The 18,004-nt window shown below is 38.7% G+C and overlaps 1 protein-coding gene across 8 annotated transcripts in view; it reads left to right on the top strand.

The window, feature by feature from the left end:
- The window catches only part of CADPS (calcium dependent secretion activator), a 448,325-nt gene that overhangs the window by 325,531 nt on the left and 104,790 nt on the right, over positions 1-18,004 (top strand). For 4 of the 8 annotated variants that reach the window (XM_044300692.1, XM_044300696.1, XM_044300694.1 and 1 more), the window contains 3 exons: positions 5,704-5,810; positions 6,713-6,721; positions 14,500-14,656. In XM_044300692.1, coding sequence (XP_044156627.1) covers positions 5,704-5,810; positions 6,713-6,721; positions 14,500-14,656 — 273 coding nt within the window. The remainder of the gene's footprint in view (positions 1-5,703; positions 5,811-6,712; positions 6,722-14,499; positions 14,657-18,004) is intronic. The other 4 variants (XM_044300700.1, XM_044300697.1, XM_044300699.1 and 1 more) reach the window with 1 other exon arrangement.

Raw genomic sequence — 18,004 nt, 5'->3', positions numbered from 1 at the left:
CGTCCCCACCATCTCCTCACTTAAGGGCACAGCTTTGAAATTTTGACGCACACAGAGAATTCTGGTGCACGGACATAAGACTGGCTCATGAAAAAATTGTTGGCGCACAGACAGAATTCTGGCTTAAAGGTGTTTTCATCACAGACAATAGAGACATATCGCTAGGGTATGCCCCCTATTGTCTGATAGGTGCTGGTCTCACCACTGGGACCCGCACCTACGCTGAGAACGGAGGGGGGAGAGTGGTGGCCGGAGGACCCCGGGTTTCCCAGGGTACAGCCACCACCAAGCGCTCTCCTCATACAAGTGAATGCACGGCCACCGCTCCCATTCATATCTATGGCTCCGATGGGAAAAGCCGAGCCAGCATTTGGCTATTTTTAGCGGCCCCGTAGAAATAAATGGAGGGCGGCTGCACATGCGCAGTGCACCCTCTGACAACTTTACCATTCCGTTCTCTCGCGCTCTGTTGTCTGGGACCCCCACATATCAGACAATTGGTTCTGTGCCAAGTTCTATATGGATATCGCTCTTGGGATGGGATCTTTTGATCGAGTGTCCCTCTTACTGACAGCCAGTCCCTGGTATTAAAATCTCATGAAGATTTATGTGGCACCCCATGACTCCCCGATCTGTCCTAGATGTCTCAGTACAATGACTATGTGTTTGTCTGTTGTGTTGTAAGATTTATTGTGAATGGCACCAGGGCCAGCATTCACAATGGCGTTCACATGGATATAGTTCCATCTACTATGATAACTATATTCACTCCATAGAGTTCTAGCATCCTGCCCCTACAGAACACACCATAAAGGAACATTTATGAAAACAAGTGGTGTACAAAGCATGTTGTAACTCGGGTTTAGAACTGAGCGAATTTCCTAAAATTAATTTCTTTCCGATTCGACCCTACTCGAATCAAAAGTGCTTTAAAGGGAAAGTGTCATCAGAAAATGACTTATTGTGTAAATCAAATTTTTATGTTTAACATATTTTTCAAAAAATTTTTGATGATATTTTTAATTTCTAATGTCAATATCTATATTTAAACAAAAAACATAAAATCCTGTAGTTTTAGTACTGGCCACTAAGCCAAATAATAAGGGACACTTCTTGGTCTATACAGATCATTTTACTGCAGTTACCTGCTTATCTGTCATGCTAATCCTACCTGTAATGATATCACCTCTGTGTATAGATAAGACAGGATCCACCATTCACAATAGATGATTGTCAAAGCTTATCTATTCTTTCCTTGTACAAAGACCTCTGCACAGGTCACAAAGCATGGCTAGAAAACTTTCCTATAAAAGTCAATGCGGTCCCCTCCTGACCATTGGGTCTATGGCCCATGGGGCTGCCGTAAAGCAATTTTCAGGCAAGATGGCCGCCCCTATAATCATGTTCAGAAAATAGATTAAATAAATCTGCAATCAGAAAATAAAAACAGATTTCAACTGGTAGATACAATTTTTGGTGACACGTTTCCTTTAAATGTCTGGAAATCTCTCTCTCTTTCTCTATCTGGAAAAATTCTACTGAAATCTGAATTTTTTCAAAAATTAGGGTTGAGTTTCAATTCGTTCAGCACTACTCGGGTTACAGAACCTTTTAGCGTAACAGGCTGGCCAACTGGTTTCATAAATCTACCTTTTTACGTTTTGTGGCGTTTGAGTATGACTAGGTGTAGTCCGTAATGACTTAGTAGTTCGTTACGTAACTAGAGATTACGTAGATAATTCGCTCTTTTGTTTCTTTTGTCGCCTCCACTGTCTTTTCTTTGACACGCTTGGTCCTGTCATCTTTATGTATATTCTCACTCCTCCTTACTTTGTACTCTTTTCTCCGCCATGCATGACCAGTTCATCGGCCTAAACCAAAGCCATCACCTGTGCCTCCACCCAATCAAACCCAGGCTAACATGTTAAATCAAAGGCTCAAAGGCATGCCTAGACCAATTCCAAGTACTGTATTGGCTTTACTTCATTTGATTTGTCTAGTCTAGTCTAGTCTCCTTCATCCCAACTTCTTCTTCTCCCTTAACCTCTTCGGCACTGGAAGGAGTCACAATCCATTGCGATGCATTGCTGTCTTCTCCTAGTGCTTTAGGGGTTAGCCTAGCTTAGTTTCCACATTGGCTTCCAAGCACTTCCTCTCGATATGTCCATTTCTGTCTAGATCTGTCCAGCACCAGCAACATTTTCCAATCTGAATGTCAGCACAAAATAACATTGTTATTACATACATTCTGCATGATTATGTTAATGTTTCTACGTTTCGGAGACAGTTTGAACTGTTTTATTGATAGATTTCTTATGTTTTTGACATCAGTGCTCCAGCTCTTGGTATATATTAAGTCTGTATCAATTTAAATTATAAACCACCTCCTATGCATCTGAATGGGATTTCCACAAACCTACTCACATGCAATGTAAAAATTTCAGCGCCGATTTTTGGCTGCAGAAAATAAATCTTTAAAGTGGTTGTCTCATCTCATACATTGATGACATATCGCTAGGATAATCCATCATTGTCAGATAGGTATGGGTCCCACCTCTGTGCAAGCCTTCTGTTCACTGCTATCAGAGTTCCGACTGGACTATTTCAGGCAGTCCTTTAGTTGAGAATGGGGCGGTGTGCTCTCCATGCACCGCTATGGGACTTCCGAAAACAGCCGAGTGCGCTAGCTTAGCTAGTGTGCTCTCCTTCCCTTTGTGGGCCCCTTTCTGGAGATAGGAGTGAGTGCTAGAGGTGGGACCCGCACCTATCCGACATTGATGGCGTGTTCCATCAATGTATGAGATGAGACAACCCCTTTAATGGAAATATTTAGTGCGCTACTTATTTTATGTGGAAAAGCCAAGGATTAGCCCAAACGAAGGACCGCACACACCCATAGCATATCATTGGCAGAAATCCAAGTGTAAGCTGTGTTACAAGACAAAGCCAATAAACAGGAATGGCACTTTTTGAAAGAAAAAAAATCCTTATCTCTGATCTCAGATACAAAGCCTAAGAAGATCCAGTATACCCCCGCACTAAAGAGAGTCTGTAGCAGTTTTGACCATTTTAACCTGCTGACTGCTCAAGGTAGGGGCTACCCATTATGGAGTTTTGATCATCAAGACTAGTGAGAATTCAAACTTTTTTTAAAGTGTTTGTCCCACAAAAAAAATATTTACATTTAAACCAGCACTTGGGTCTGAATACTTATATAACTGCATGTAATAAAAAATTGACTATAGCCAATATAGGTAATGAATAACATCTTATGTGTATAGCATCACCTATTGTTTGGTCTTTTTCTTATTTCTCTGTCCACCTCAGTGATATCACTGAGGTGGTCACATATGCTGAGTTCCATCCTTCAACTGCCACCAGCTGTATCTGCTGTTAGAAGCTGGATCAGTTACAGGGAAAGGGTTACAGCAGAGAGAATACACCCAGGAGAACGGACTCGCTCCCCGAGCTGCCAGCCTGAAATAAATCTAGCAACAATTGGCTCGTTGAATGGGTAAATCATTGGACCCATGTGAGGTACAGGGCTGGTTCTCGCTTTGTTTGAAAGAGATTGTCATAGACAATATAATCTCTGATTATTTTTTATGTTAAAGGAGTGTTCCGGTAAAGTAACGTAATTTTTTACAAAACCTGCATTAAGGCTGCAAGCTGTGACCCAACCAGAACCCATACCTATACATATAACCAGAGTTTCAATTTACCTTGCAATCCAGATGTCTAGCTCCTGTGTAAGCCTGCAACACACTGAGAGGATCATGACGTCTGATCTTCCCTCACAAAACTACAATCCCCACAATCCCTAGCTCTCCTGCTGTGAGTTTGGGCTTGTTCATGTTTATTGATTGGCTTCCTGATATTCAGTCCGATCATCCATCCCCCCTCTTCTCAGTAATCAACAGCACACAAACACTCCCTTTGTTTCACAAGACATTTAGCTAGAGAATTGATAGCAACACACTGAGCATGCTCGACCTCATAAAGGCTCGGAACTACAGGTCGATGCCATGGCAATTTATGAGAAAACACAGTGGGTAGCAGAGGAAGAAAATTAATTAGTCTAAAACATAAGTTATCTTTATGGTCACTGGAATACCTCTTTAATCATGGGATATCCTCTTTAAGTGCATTGGAGGCAAAGCTTCAGCTCTGCCCCCATTGCACTTAAGGAACAGAATCTAGAAGAATAAAATTTAACATTATCACTACTCCTGATAATAACTCCACAAAAGGTGTATTTGTACTGCTCTCCTCAGCTGCTACCTAGTGCTATCAGCAGTTTTGTGAAATGCTGATGACAGACTCAGGCTACTTTCACACTTTACTGGATCTGGCAGGATTCGGCAAAAACGCTTCCGTTACTGATAATACAACCATTTGCATCCGTTATGAATGGATCCGGTTGTATTTTCTTTAACATAGCCAAGACAGATCTGTCATGAACTCCATTGAAAGTCAATAGAGGATGAATCCGTGGCAGATTGTGGCAGAGAAAACGGATCCGTCTTGCTCCACATTCCAGGACGGAAAGCAAACTATAACCTATTGCGGTTTTCTCTCCGGTATGGGAACGCAACTAAACAGAACGGAATGCATTTTGGAGCATTCCATTCTGTTCATTTCAGTTTTGTCCCTATTGACAATGAATGGAGACTAAACTGAAGCGTTTTAGGTTTTTTTCGGTATTGAGCCCCTATGACGGAACTCAATACCGGAAAACTAAAACGTTAGTGGGAAGTAACCTTAGGAGAGCAGAATCTGGCAAAATAAAAGTTCATATTCTCACTACTCTTCATAATAAAAGCTCCACAAAAGGTATGTTTAAACTGCTCTCCCCAGCTCCTACCCAGTGCTATCAGCAGTTTACCATTGTCAAAACTGCTGGCAGAGCCATTTTTTAATTCAAGACTTTATACATTCCATGAAACATTTCAGCAATAAAATGATTAACGTGAATGCTGTAATGCCTATGCATTTTGAACCTAGTTGGTTCTTTTTTTAAAGTGTTTCTTTGAACCCAGTTAGTCCTTTTTGCTTCGAGAAAGACCTGTGTAGGTTCAAAATGAATAAGCCTCAGCGCACTCATGCGAGCCATCTCATTGCTAACAGCATGCTTTATGGAATTTATAAATAAAGTCTTGAATTTTAATGCGCAGAGGTGCTGGATCTTCTTATGCTTTCGGATTTACCTTACCTCGCAAGCCAACGAGGCATCCACGTATCTAAGATTATCATGGGACAAGGTGACTAATTACTATTAGTTTATTTCTAATCTCAGATAACTCCTTTAAGATTGTGTCAATTAGCTGACAGCTGTCATAGAAAAAAAAAAACACTCAAAACATCTTCACTTAGCTAAATTAGAAATATTTACTAGAAATATGTTTAACGAGAAAAGGATGCAGTTGACACATGCATGCAAATTACAGTACAGAAAAACCGACATGATAGAATGTTACCAAGTAGTTGTGGACAACTGAATAGAAAGCTGGAGCACTGTTTATGTAATTAAACAATTGTGAATTTATGGTTCCTTTAATATTTCTTATTAATTTTTAGACTTTTCATTTTTCAAATCTTGCATGATGTTTAACAGTTGTCAAATATCCTGGAATTTGACTAACCAAAGAGATACCCACATGCATCCCAAGGGATGACTTTCTAATTCATCTTCTTGTACTTCAGAAAACGTAGGTCGCTTAGTAACTCCTGCCAAAAAGTTAGAAGACACAATAAGACTGGCAGAGCTCGTCATTGAAGTACTCCAGCAAAATGAAGAGCATCATGCCGAGGTGAGACTCTATCATAGGTATTTTCGGTGACAGGCCCATTTCTAGAGTTGTCTCTAGAACAACTGATGATTTAAATGGATTTCAATTCATCGGGAATTCATCATGGGGATGAAATTGACTTTACGTAATTGAGCCATCACGATTTTTAAACTATAAATCAGTGGAATTGTGTAAAAAAAATATATTTATCTATTTATTCATTTATGAAAAAGTGTCAAATTGTGAGATCCCTTAGATAAAAAAAATACCCAATGTCTGTAAAAAATTGGACACTTTTTTATAAATAAATAAATAGATAAATATTTTTTTTTTACACAATTCCACTGATTTATAGTTAAAAAATCGTGATGGCTCAATTACGTAAAGTCAATTTCATCCCCATGATGAATTCCCGATGATTTGAAATCCATTTGCCTGTTTTTGTGCTTTTTATGATTTGTGAAATAAATGTTAAACAGGCGTAGACAACAGTATGGGTTAAATGTCAACTAATATAAAAAAATTGGTATAAAACTTAAGTTGCTGATTATCTTAATCATCTGTATTCACAGTACAATTTCAGGTGTATTTTTTTTAAACATCACTTACACATCATCACCACTAATATTTTTTCTATAAATTCCCCACATAATACTTTGAGATCTCAACATTTGAAGATCTCAAGATTTTCCCGCACACATGATAGATTTTATTTCTGCTTCTTTTTGTTAAAATGTCATGATATTTTTGATAAATGGAAATGGTTTGTGATGACATCTGAATCAAGACGATAGCTTTTCTATCACTATTCACTACCATGAAGCTAATGCACAATCCAAAAGACCCAACTAATGCCTGATTTGCATATTTAAATTTACTCCCTGTTTTTCTACTGTTCTTTCTATCTTGGATGATCCTGACAGGGGAAAGAGGTATGTGGTTAAGCTCAACAAATTGAGTCACCTGCTCTCATATCTTGTGCATGTCCTTCATGTTTGATGGGATTTTATCCTTTTTTTGCTTCCTTTTGTAGTTGTAATATAAGTAGCATAGCAGCCAGATCACATAGACTGCCTGTGAAACTTAGTTGCCCCCAACACAATCGAAGTGTGTAGTGGTAATCTAATCCATGCATGCGGCAATGGGCGTACTATACAAGCATTGCAGCTGTTCCCTAGCACAACCCAGTCTTCCTTTATTCTTTCCTAATCCCCCTGTTTTACCCACATCAGTTTCAAGTCAACCTTCCATAATTCAACAGTGACAATAATGCCTTGGGCCAAGATCTTATAATATACTGTATATTGCTTAAATGCATCTGCAAATTGTAGCTTTACATTGGCCATAAACTTCTTACTTCTGGAATTGTATCTTTTGTGTCTTCCAATTTGGTATTTTTAATTTTTTTAATGTTTTTAAGCAATTTACAGAATAAAAGTTTGAGATATGCATTTTATGAACATATATTTTATCAAGGAATTTAAAGATTAATTGACATAATTTTGAACTTTACTGTATCATTTGGAAAACTTTAAAAGTTTATAGTGTATGCGCTATAATAATAATAAATAATAATTATAATAATTAAAACTGTATTTTATGCTTAATTGGAAATGTGATTTATTTTGGCCTTTGGCAACAGCTCTTAAATTAGTTTTCATTGCCTAAATTTAATTTCAACTGGGTTAAAATATAGAATACGAATTTTGGAAAATTTTCCTTACCGCTGTTTCATCTCAGTGTCTATTTTGATAATTTACTCATTTTTCGAAGCCAGCCAAGTGATTATTAAATTTCATTTTCAAATATCACTCACTGTACTTGCTATGCCATATTATGACAAATATGTGACATAACTGAAAAATAAATGTAAAAAAAAATATTAGGACTAAATTAATCATGTTACTAAACAGAACATGTATTTCCTGAGAATAGAAATGTCATTCTGTTCATTAATCTCAAATTCCTTTTTTCCCCGAAATGTTACATGACTTCAGAATAGAACAGATAATATTCTGTTGTGTATTTTTTTTTTATTATGGCATAGTTAAGCGGTAAATGAATGGACTTCATTTTAGATTTTTAGGTTTGTCCAGTCAACATCCGTATTAGTAAAAAGTAAAAAAAAAAATAGTTAAAAGTTTAAGCAAATAATTGTAGTTTCCTTTATGTACTTCTTACTGTTTTAAACGATTCTTAGACCTTCAGTAAAAAAAATTAAATAGAAAAACAAAACAAAATATAGCTGAAGAAGCTTGAAAACTTATGGCTAGTTAACAGGTTTAAAATATTTTTTATCAAAGACTGTTTTATCAAATTATTAAAAGCTAAGCAATATAATTGTTTTGGTTCAGAAATATAATATTTAAATTAAAAAATGAAATTGGGTAAAGATTTTGTCAGCTCATACACAGCTTATAAATGCTTCCCAGTATCTACTTTTTTTTGCCACCAGGTTTAAAATATTTTTTATCAAAGACTGTTTTATCAAATAATTAAAAGCTAAGCAATATAAATGTTTTGGTTCAAAAATATAATATTTAAATTAAAAAAAGAAATTGGGTAAAGATTTTGTCAGCTCATACACAGCATATAAATGCTTCCCAGTATCTACTTTTTTTTGCCAGTAATAAGAATGTAATGTTATGGAAGCCAATAGCCTTAAGCTATATTAATTCTGTTTATGGCCTTGTTGAAGAATGTAATGTTGGTATCTACTTATTGCTATAATAGCTAAACCATCTGTACGCCATCATGAAACGTTGCTGACATAGTCACTGAGTCTTTATACAACTTCAGTAAACTGACAGCACCACATCCAATGACTATACTAGTACACTGACTCTCAGATAATGATCATGCTACTCCTGTGGTTCTCAACATGCCAACTTATGACTCTGGGGCAGTAGGCAGTACTAATACTGCTATTCCTCTAATCTTTAGGAATTCTTTATCATGGTCATGTTGGTGGTGGTTAGTAAGGCCATATACATGCTAAGTTTGCCACACTAGAACTGTGGTGTTCTAGACATGTGGCTAGATTGTTTTTCTGAGAAGGTATTTAAAATGGTCATAAAGATGTTTTCTGGGTTTTTAAAGGGGTTATCCAATCCCTATATTGACCCCCCAGAATGCCTGTGCCCCTCCTCTTGAACGTAATTATCTGCTGCCCGGCACCCGAGTCCCTCCGGAACCCTGCACGGCCGCCACTACATCTCCCCATCAAGCAGATCAAAAAAATCTGGTGACGGGAGGAGCAGCCAATAGCAGGCCATGATGATGACCAGCCTCCCTAGCATCACGGCTGCTATTGGCTGCTCCCTTCATCGAAGTTTTGATGCAGCGGTGACTGTGCAGGGATCTGGAGGGACAAGGGTGCCGGGGAACAGGTAAGTATGCTTTAGAGGAGGGGTCCGGGCATTCTGGGGGTCATTATAGGGATTGGATAGCCCTTTTAATATTGATGAGTGGTAACCTATCCTCAGGATAGCCACAAGAAATAATAAATAGAGTATGGAGGCAGCACGTCCTTTCTGTGATGTTTATTCCAGACGTTTCAGCTAAAAAGCCTTTTTCAAGCATAGGCTTGTTAGCTGAAAAGTCGCATCTGGAATAAACTTCACAGAAAGGACATGCTGTCTCCATACTCTCTTTATTATTTCTTGTGGATATCCGACTTGTTAGGGGAATCTAACCACTTCCCCTGGAGACATGCACCCACCACCTGATCTTCCTGGATGTGCTGGCCACCATTTTCTAGGTCATCAATATCAGATTGGTGGAGGTGTGACACCCAGCACCCCTGCCAATCTGCTGTGTGAGGAGGCCATGGCGAGTTCCAAGGCCTCCTTGTAGGTTACCAAGCGCAGAGCTTCCAATGGATAGCGGCCGTTTTTGGTATTGCAGCTCAGCCTCATTCACTTGAACGGGACTGAGTTGTGCCTAGGCCATGTGACCCATGAACGTGATATCACAGGCCTAGGAAGAGGCTGCAGTGCTTACCAGAGCACCATGGCCTCTTCAAAAAGCTGATCGGCATAAGTGCCAGGAGTCAACCCCCAGCCGATCTGATATTGATGGCCTATCCTTAGAATAGGCCATCAATATCAAAATCTCGGTCAACTTGTTTGAAGAGGTATTCCATTCTAAACATTTATGATATATACACAGGATATGCCATAAATACCCAATAGGTGCCAGTCCCCAAACTCCAATATTGCAGCTGCTGTAAGCATGCTTCCTCTGCTATCTGCTGCACGCTCAAAGAAGTGAATAGAGAAACACGCGCACAGACAATTCTCCGCTCATAACAGCCACAAAACAGAGGTCGGGGGACCCCAGTTCTTGAGATAGCTGTGGGTCCCAGAGGTGGATTGTGTGGACATACCATAAATGTTCAGATTGGAATAACTCTTTCAGGCCCATTTACACCAGCCAATTATTGTCATTGTAGCGATCATTTGTCCCCTATAGACAAAATGATTGGTGCATGTAAATGTAGCTCCCCCCTTAATAATCAGGGAACTATCGATAGTTGCCTTTGCATTGGCATGTGTAAAAGGACCTTACTGATGGCATTTATCTGATTTCAGGACATAAATATCCACAAACGATCTACAAAACAAGTTTACAGTTGGCAAAAGATTTCAGCCTTTCTATCACAGGCCCTTAATTGACATTCCACATGAATTCATAAAAAACATTATGTTTGCAACAGCATGAAACACTGACACCACAGCTCATGGTTCCCCAGGCTGAACCATAGACTACATGCACATAGTACAAAAGTGCACAAAATCTTCTTTTATACTTTTTGTTTTTGGTTTTTGAGCAATAAGATTTAAGTCCACAAGATATGTTCTATGACTAACATTTTGCCAGCTTTTTCTTCTCCTTCTGGTCAAGCATATTTGGTTGTCAATAAAATATTGTTCAGTATGCAGTAAACTGACAGCCGAATATATATATATATATACCAAGTCAAACTGTCTAATCCATTTAGGTTGTAATCCCACATGCAGTTTTTTTTTTTGAACAAACGACAGAATTAGTGAAAAAAAGAAAGAAATATTAGTCTTTCTTTTATACTTTTTCATTTATTTTTGGCCTCACTTTTGGATTTGGAGCAAAAAAATATCCAAAATTGTCCGTGTGATTCCAGCCTTAAAGAGAGGCCTCATGCACACGGACGTTTTTTTTTTGCAGTCCGCAAAAACGGTTTCCGTTGTTCCGTGATCTGTGTTTTTCTTCCGTGGGTCTTCCTTGATTTTTGGAGGATCCACGGACATGAAAAATGAAAAAAAAAATCTAAGTCGAGTTTGCCTTTGAAATGATAGGAAAAAACGGACACGGATCACGGACACGGATCACGGACGCAGATGACAATCTTGTGTGCAGCTGTGATTTTTCACGGACCCATTGACTTGAATGGGTCCGTGAACCGTTGTTCGTAAAAAAAAATAGGACAGGTCATATTTTTTTCACGGACTGGAAACACGATTCACGGACGCGGATGCTAAACGGAGCATTTTCCGATTTTTCCACGGACCCATTGAAAGTCAATAGGTCCACGGAAAACGGAACAACGTCCGCGGATGCACACAACGGTCGTGTGCATGAGGCCAGAGTCTGTCAACTCTCCTGACATGTCTGTTTCAGTAACTACAATAACAATTCTTCAGCATCTATTCTAATGACTCTATTTTGTGCGATTCTTTTATTATTCCTGCTAGAAGGTATGAATGAACCACTAGCAATTTGCATTGAAGGGCAAGATGGGTGTTACCAGTTAGCAGTGTGTCCCTGCACAATTTCACACTGGCAGCACTGTGCGAATGGTGTGTGGATAGTGTCAGACTGTGCAGGGACAACCCCCAACTGGTAACAGCCATCTGGACCTTCATTGTAAACAGCTAGTAATTCATTTATTACTTTTAGAAGGAATAATAAAGGAATGGCACAACAAAGATGCATAAGAATAGATGCTCCAGTATTGTAATTACATGGGGAATGCAAGTAGTTACTAAACCAGACGTATCTGAAGAAGTGACATCTCTTCTTTGAGTTATCTACTACTGGTCGAAAATAATATGTTTGCGATTTTCATAAGAGATTAAAATCAACGTTGAAATGAACTCCATGGGGCCATTTATTGTCCATTAGCAACCAATAACAGCAGAATTTTCATTTTTCAAAAACCCGAAGCTTGTGATTGGTTGCTTTGCCTTTTAGACAGTTTCATAAAACTCCCTGTATGTCATATTAAAAACCTAGAATTAGAATTTAAAAAAGTTATACTTTAGGTTTTATAAACAAGTGGCTCTGGAATTCTATATTGTTTTAATCTAACATCCACAGAGATCGCTGTGATGTTCTTAGACTGCATTGACATGTCTTAGCTCTGCTGGACAGGCACCTATGTCCATTGCATCCTTTCAGAGGAATGTTAACTTCTTAATGACTAGTGTCATAAATGTTCATCATTGGTTGCTAAGTGATATATGGAATGGGCTTACCAGCTAAGCCCTAATCATACATGGTGGTTGTTGGCTATGCTATAGAGCTGACACCTGTCCTAAGTGATGGTGATTGGAGATAACTCTGATCCCAGTCATTTAACCACTCAGATGCCCCAGTCAATAGTGGCTGCAGCATCTGAGTAGTTAGATGGAGAAGAGAACCCCTGCCCCGCTATTAGCCTCCTCTGGCAAGATCACAGTGTGCCAAATGGTTGTAACGGAGGTCTCGTACCATATGGAGGCTCCCAGGAGTGACATTGTAATCCTTCTGTCCTCCTATAATCCTGCCTGTGGCTGGACTTAATAGGAAGACATCACACGCACCATAGGCTTCAATACTATTGTAATACAGTCTCTATGGTATAAGCAAACAAATATACAAAAAAAACTAAAGTACTAAAAATTCACATCACTCCTTTCCCAATTTTACAAATAAAAATAAACAAGAACAAAAAAACTTAATTGGTATTACTGTGCCTCATAATGTCCAAACTATTAAAATATAAAAGCATTTATCCTGCAGGGGGAATGCCGTAATAGAAGCATTATGGCTATTGGAACGAGGGGAGTAAAACGGGACCAAAAAAAGGAAAATTAACCTTGTCTTTAAGGGATTAAAGGGGTTGTGTCAAGTTTGCAAGTTATTTACTATCCACTATTTACAGGATAGGGGATAATTAACTGATAGCTGGGGTCCAATCACTAAGACCCCCACTGATCTAGAAAATGGAGATCCTGTTTCCCCGATCTGATGGAGCGACAGGTTGGGCATGTGTCCTGCTGCTCCATTCATTCTATTTCTGGCTGTCTGATAGAGAATGAATGAAAACGGCAGGGCACGTGTCCTGACCTGTCTTTCCATTGGATCTGGAAACAGGACCCCCAGTCCTGGGACTGTGGGAGTCCCAGCAGTCGGACCTCCAGTGATCAGTTAGTTATTCCCTATCCATAGGAGATTTGTATAATTGCAAACTTGACACAACCCCTTTAAAATCAGAGGCCAAATGGTCCCAGTAGGTTGAGCCGGCATTCACCCAATACTTTTTGAAAAAATGACAGAGGGAACTGAACTGGAACATCTTACGCTGGCGTCTCACTATTACTAGATCATTGGGTATCAGATTAAAGGAATGTTGCTATGACTCTATCACTACTACTTAGTTCACATTAGTAGGCGCTATAGAGATTTACTAATAGAAAGAAGCAGAAGATTTCAGCAAGTCTTTTTTATATATTTGCTCATTCCTTACAAGGTAAGTGATCAAAAATAAAGTGGGTTCAAAAACATCCCGAAAAAATGATATTATTATATTTTACATATCTTTAATATCATAGCCTAGATTATAGTTTTATATTTTCTAGGAATGTATTATTAGTGCTATGTTTTTAGCTTGGCCTTGGCTATGTTACTGAATGAACATGACCTAGGTTGGCACCCACTGGTAGATACCTATTAGATGAAAAAAAAAAATGTGTACTGGTCCTATCAGACTTTCAAGGATATATAATTTTTGGGTACTTTTTAATGTCTGACTCCCAGACAAGTGTTGTAAGAATAGACAAGTCACTCATTCTGCATGCTCTTCTCAATAAAGATGGAAAAACACGCATGCGTCTGAAACATTCACATCTCTGCTCTGTCCGATGTGAATGGCACTTTGATCAAAACAATTTAACTATTTTAATTTAATACCCATGAGCATGTAATTGAGTTACTTCACTGACTTTTTTTATCTCTTTTATGTTATCCTAACATTTTTGTAGAATTGTTTTTTCAAAAAAACTAAGATCCCAAAACTTTTTTTTAAAAGATCTATCTAATTTAATTTCAAATAATTTCCTAACAATGATAGATCTGTACAAAAGAAAAAGAAAATAAAAACAGTTCAGTGAAGAAACTCAAGAAACTCTCCCAAATTTCTACACTGCAGAATGAAATGGGTAAACCTTGAATTCTGAGCATGACCTCAGAGAGCTTGATTTGCATTGTAAAGGGATCTTGTTTATTTCTTTTTTTAAATTTATAATTTCCCTCACAACGTTGGACTATATTAGATGCACAGTTCTCTTTACAATGGTATTTTCTTTCAACCTTTTGCATTATGATAGTTTGGGGGAAAACCAGAAGTGAAATTTGTCAGAAACTGATTTTCTTTTTCTTTTTTTCGCTTTTCTTTTTATCGTACCTAAAGGCATTTGCTTGGTGGTCAGACTTAATGGTAGAACACGCAGAGACGTTCCTTTCCCTTTTCGCGGTGGATATGGATGCAGCTTTGGAGGTGCAGCCGCCCGACTCATGGGACAGCTTTCCGTTGTTTCAGCTCCTGAATGATTTCCTTCGCACTGACTGTATGTATTATTATTATTTTTTTCTTTATGGTTAACTAGTATCTTAAACTAAAATGACTTGATTTTTATTCATGATTATAAAAAAAAAAAAACACAGACTATTCACAGTAACCATGATGCAAGCAAATTTGTGAAAGGATAATTATAAATTAACCAGTTTCTAAATATTTCAAAAATTTCATTCTTTTTTTTTTATCTTTCATATTTCAAAAATTTCAGCTGAATATTTTATTTTGCTTTAAAAGGGCTGTCCAGTCCTTTTATATTGATGGCTTATGCACAGGATAGACCATCAGTATCAGATCAGTGGTCTGACACCCAGCAGCCCCACAAATCAGTTGTTCTGCCATAGTTCCAGTGCTGGAAATAGACGCCAGAACAACATGGCTTCGTACATTCTGCAGTGGACGTAGCTTGTAACTGCAGTGATGTTCCCAATGAAGTGAATAGGAGCAGTGCAGAGGTTACAAAGTCCGTCAACTTCACAAAGGATGAATTTGCGTAGTTCCAATGCCAACTTCCAGTACCAGAGCTACTCTGTGAAATAGCTGATTGGTGGGAGTGGCTGCTGTTAGACCCCCCCCCCCCCCACTGATTCAATATTGATAGCTTATCCTGTCGCTAGGCCATCAATATAAAAGGAGTGAACAGCCCCTTTAAAGGGTTGGTCAACTTTCTCCTTAAATTTCTGAAATGCCATACAGTGCAGTGTAATAGCATATTTAATGCAAAAATGGGCTAACGCTAAAAAACGTTAAGCGCAGACACAGATCCATGCAGCAGAACCTTCGGTATCTGTGGTGGATGCTTTAGGCATTTGAATAGTGGAGGATGCAGCAGGGAAGGTAGCGGCATGATTAAATCATTTAACAGCCACCATCTTGGACACTATGAACACAGCATATTTTACATATGGTAAACATAGGCAACAGAGGGGGGTTTCGACAGGAACGTTGGGGTTAGAAATGCAGCATTTCAGCATCTTGCATGTGTGCAACATTTCTTAAAATTATTCAGAAAGCAGACAACCCCTTTATTTGGATAAAATTTATTGCTCTTGCTGCTATATAGGCATGATGATGTTTCTGTACTTATACCGTATATAGTGAAATTATACTAGAATATATAATTTATTATAATGCATAATTCAGTAGGTATCTCATGGCACTCTGTGGTCGGTAGGTGCTTAGAATAGGGTTCCCACGTCCGACCACAAACATAACTAAAAGAATTCTAGCAATTCTAGAGTAAGTATGCAAATAGAGGTTACATGGACCTTCATCGAACTTTAACTACACAACATGCTGTATATACAGTATGTACATCAATATACAGAGCAGAAAAGTTGTTATCAGACATTTCACATAACAATGACAGCTTTTTTGCTTTGTAGATTGATGTACATACAGTATACAGGTCCTTCTCAAATAATTAGCATATTGTGATAAAATTCATTATTTTCTGTAATGTACTGATAAACATTAGACTTTCATATATTTTAGATTCATTACACACCAACTGAAGTAGTTCAAGCCTTTTATTGTTCTAATATTGATGATTTTGGCATACAGCTCATGAAAACCCAAATTTCCTATCTCAAAAAATTAGCATATTTCATCCGACCAATAAAAGAAAAGTGTTTTTAATACAAAAAAAGTCAACCTTCAAATAATTATGTTCAGTTCTGCACTCAATACTTGGTCCGGAATCCTTTTGCAGAAATGACTGCTTCAATGCGGCGTGGCATGGAGGCAATCAGCCTGTGGCACTGCTGAGGTATTATGGAGGCCCAGGATGCTTTGATAGCGGCCTTAAGCTCATCCAGAGTGTTGGGTTTTGCATCTCTCAACTTTCTCTTCCCAATATCCCACAGATTCTCTATGGGGTTAGGTCAGGAGAGTTGGCAGGCCAATAGAGCACAGTGATACCATGGTCAGTAAACCATTTACCAGTGGTTTTGGCACTGTGAGCAGGTGCCAGGTTGTGCTGAAAAATGAAATCTTCATCTCCATAAAGCTTTTCAGCAGATGGAAGCATGAAGTGCTCCAAAATCTCCTGATAGCTAGTTGCATTGACCCTGCCCTTGATAAAACACAGTGGACCAACACCAGCAGCTGACATGGCACCCCAGACCATCACTGTCTGTGGGTACTTGACACTGGACTTCAGGCATTTTGGCATTTCCCTCTCCCCAGTCTTCCTCCAGACTCTGGCACCCTGATTTCCGAATGACATGCAAAATTTGCTTTCATCCGAAAAAAGTACTTTGGACCACTGAGCAACAGTCCAGTGCTGCTTCTCTGTAGCCCAGGTCAGGCGCTTCTGCCGCTGTTTCTGGTTCAAAAGTGGCTTGACCTGGGGAATGCGGCACCTGTAGCCCATTTCCTGCACACGCCTGTGGATGTTTCTACTCCAGACTCAGTCCACTGCTTCCGCAGGTCCCCCAAGGTCTGGAATCGGTCCTTCTCCACAATCTTCCTCAGGGTCCGTTCACCTCTTCTCGTTGTGCAGCGTTTTCTGCCACACTTTTTCCGTCCCACAGACTTCCCACTGAGGTGCCTTGATACAGCACTCTGGGAACAGCCTATTCGTTCAGAAATTTCTTTCTGTGTCTTACCCTCTTGTTTGAGGGTGTCAATGATGGCCTTCTGGACAGCAGTCAGGTCGGCAGTCTTACCCATGATTGCGGTTTTGAGTAATGAACCAGGCTGGGAGTTTTTAAAAGCCTCAGGAATCTTTTGCAGGTGTTTAGAGTTAATTAGTTGATTCAGATGATTAGGTTAATAGCTCGTTTAGAGAACCTTTTCATGATATGCTAATTTTTTGAGATAGGAATTTTGGGTTTTCATGAGCTGTATGCCAAAATCATCAATATTAAAACAATAAAAGGCTTGAACTACTTCAGTTGGTGTGTAATGAATCTAAAATATATGAAAGTCTAATGTTTATCAGTACATTACAGAAAATAATGAACTTTATCACAATATGCTAATTTTTTGAGAAGGACCTGTATATGTTGTGTTGTTACAGTTTGATGAAGGTCCACTTGACCGAAACGTTTCGTGTGTAGCCGCATGCAAATAAACCTCTGTTATGTGCATACTTACCCGTTAGAGTGCTAGAATTACCTTATTTATATTAAAAGGCACACTTTGTTGATTATTTTGGTACTTTTTGTATGACTTTATTTTTTTTTATTTAAAAAACTCTTGGATTATACTGGACAGCTAAACGATAATGGAGTGATACTGGTAATAATGGTAATCACAATAATCAGTAGAATTTTTTTTGGGGGGAGGCAGCAAGAATATCACAAAAATACTGAAACCTCAAGTGAATTCTGATAGT

Source organism: Bufo gargarizans, chromosome 7, assembly GCF_014858855.1.
Source record: "Bufo gargarizans isolate SCDJY-AF-19 chromosome 7, ASM1485885v1, whole genome shotgun sequence".
NCBI lineage: Eukaryota > Metazoa > Chordata > Amphibia > Anura > Bufonidae > Bufo > Bufo gargarizans.
Note: the sequence above shows the minus strand (reverse complement) of the source record. Positions and strands in the feature narration are given on the sequence as shown.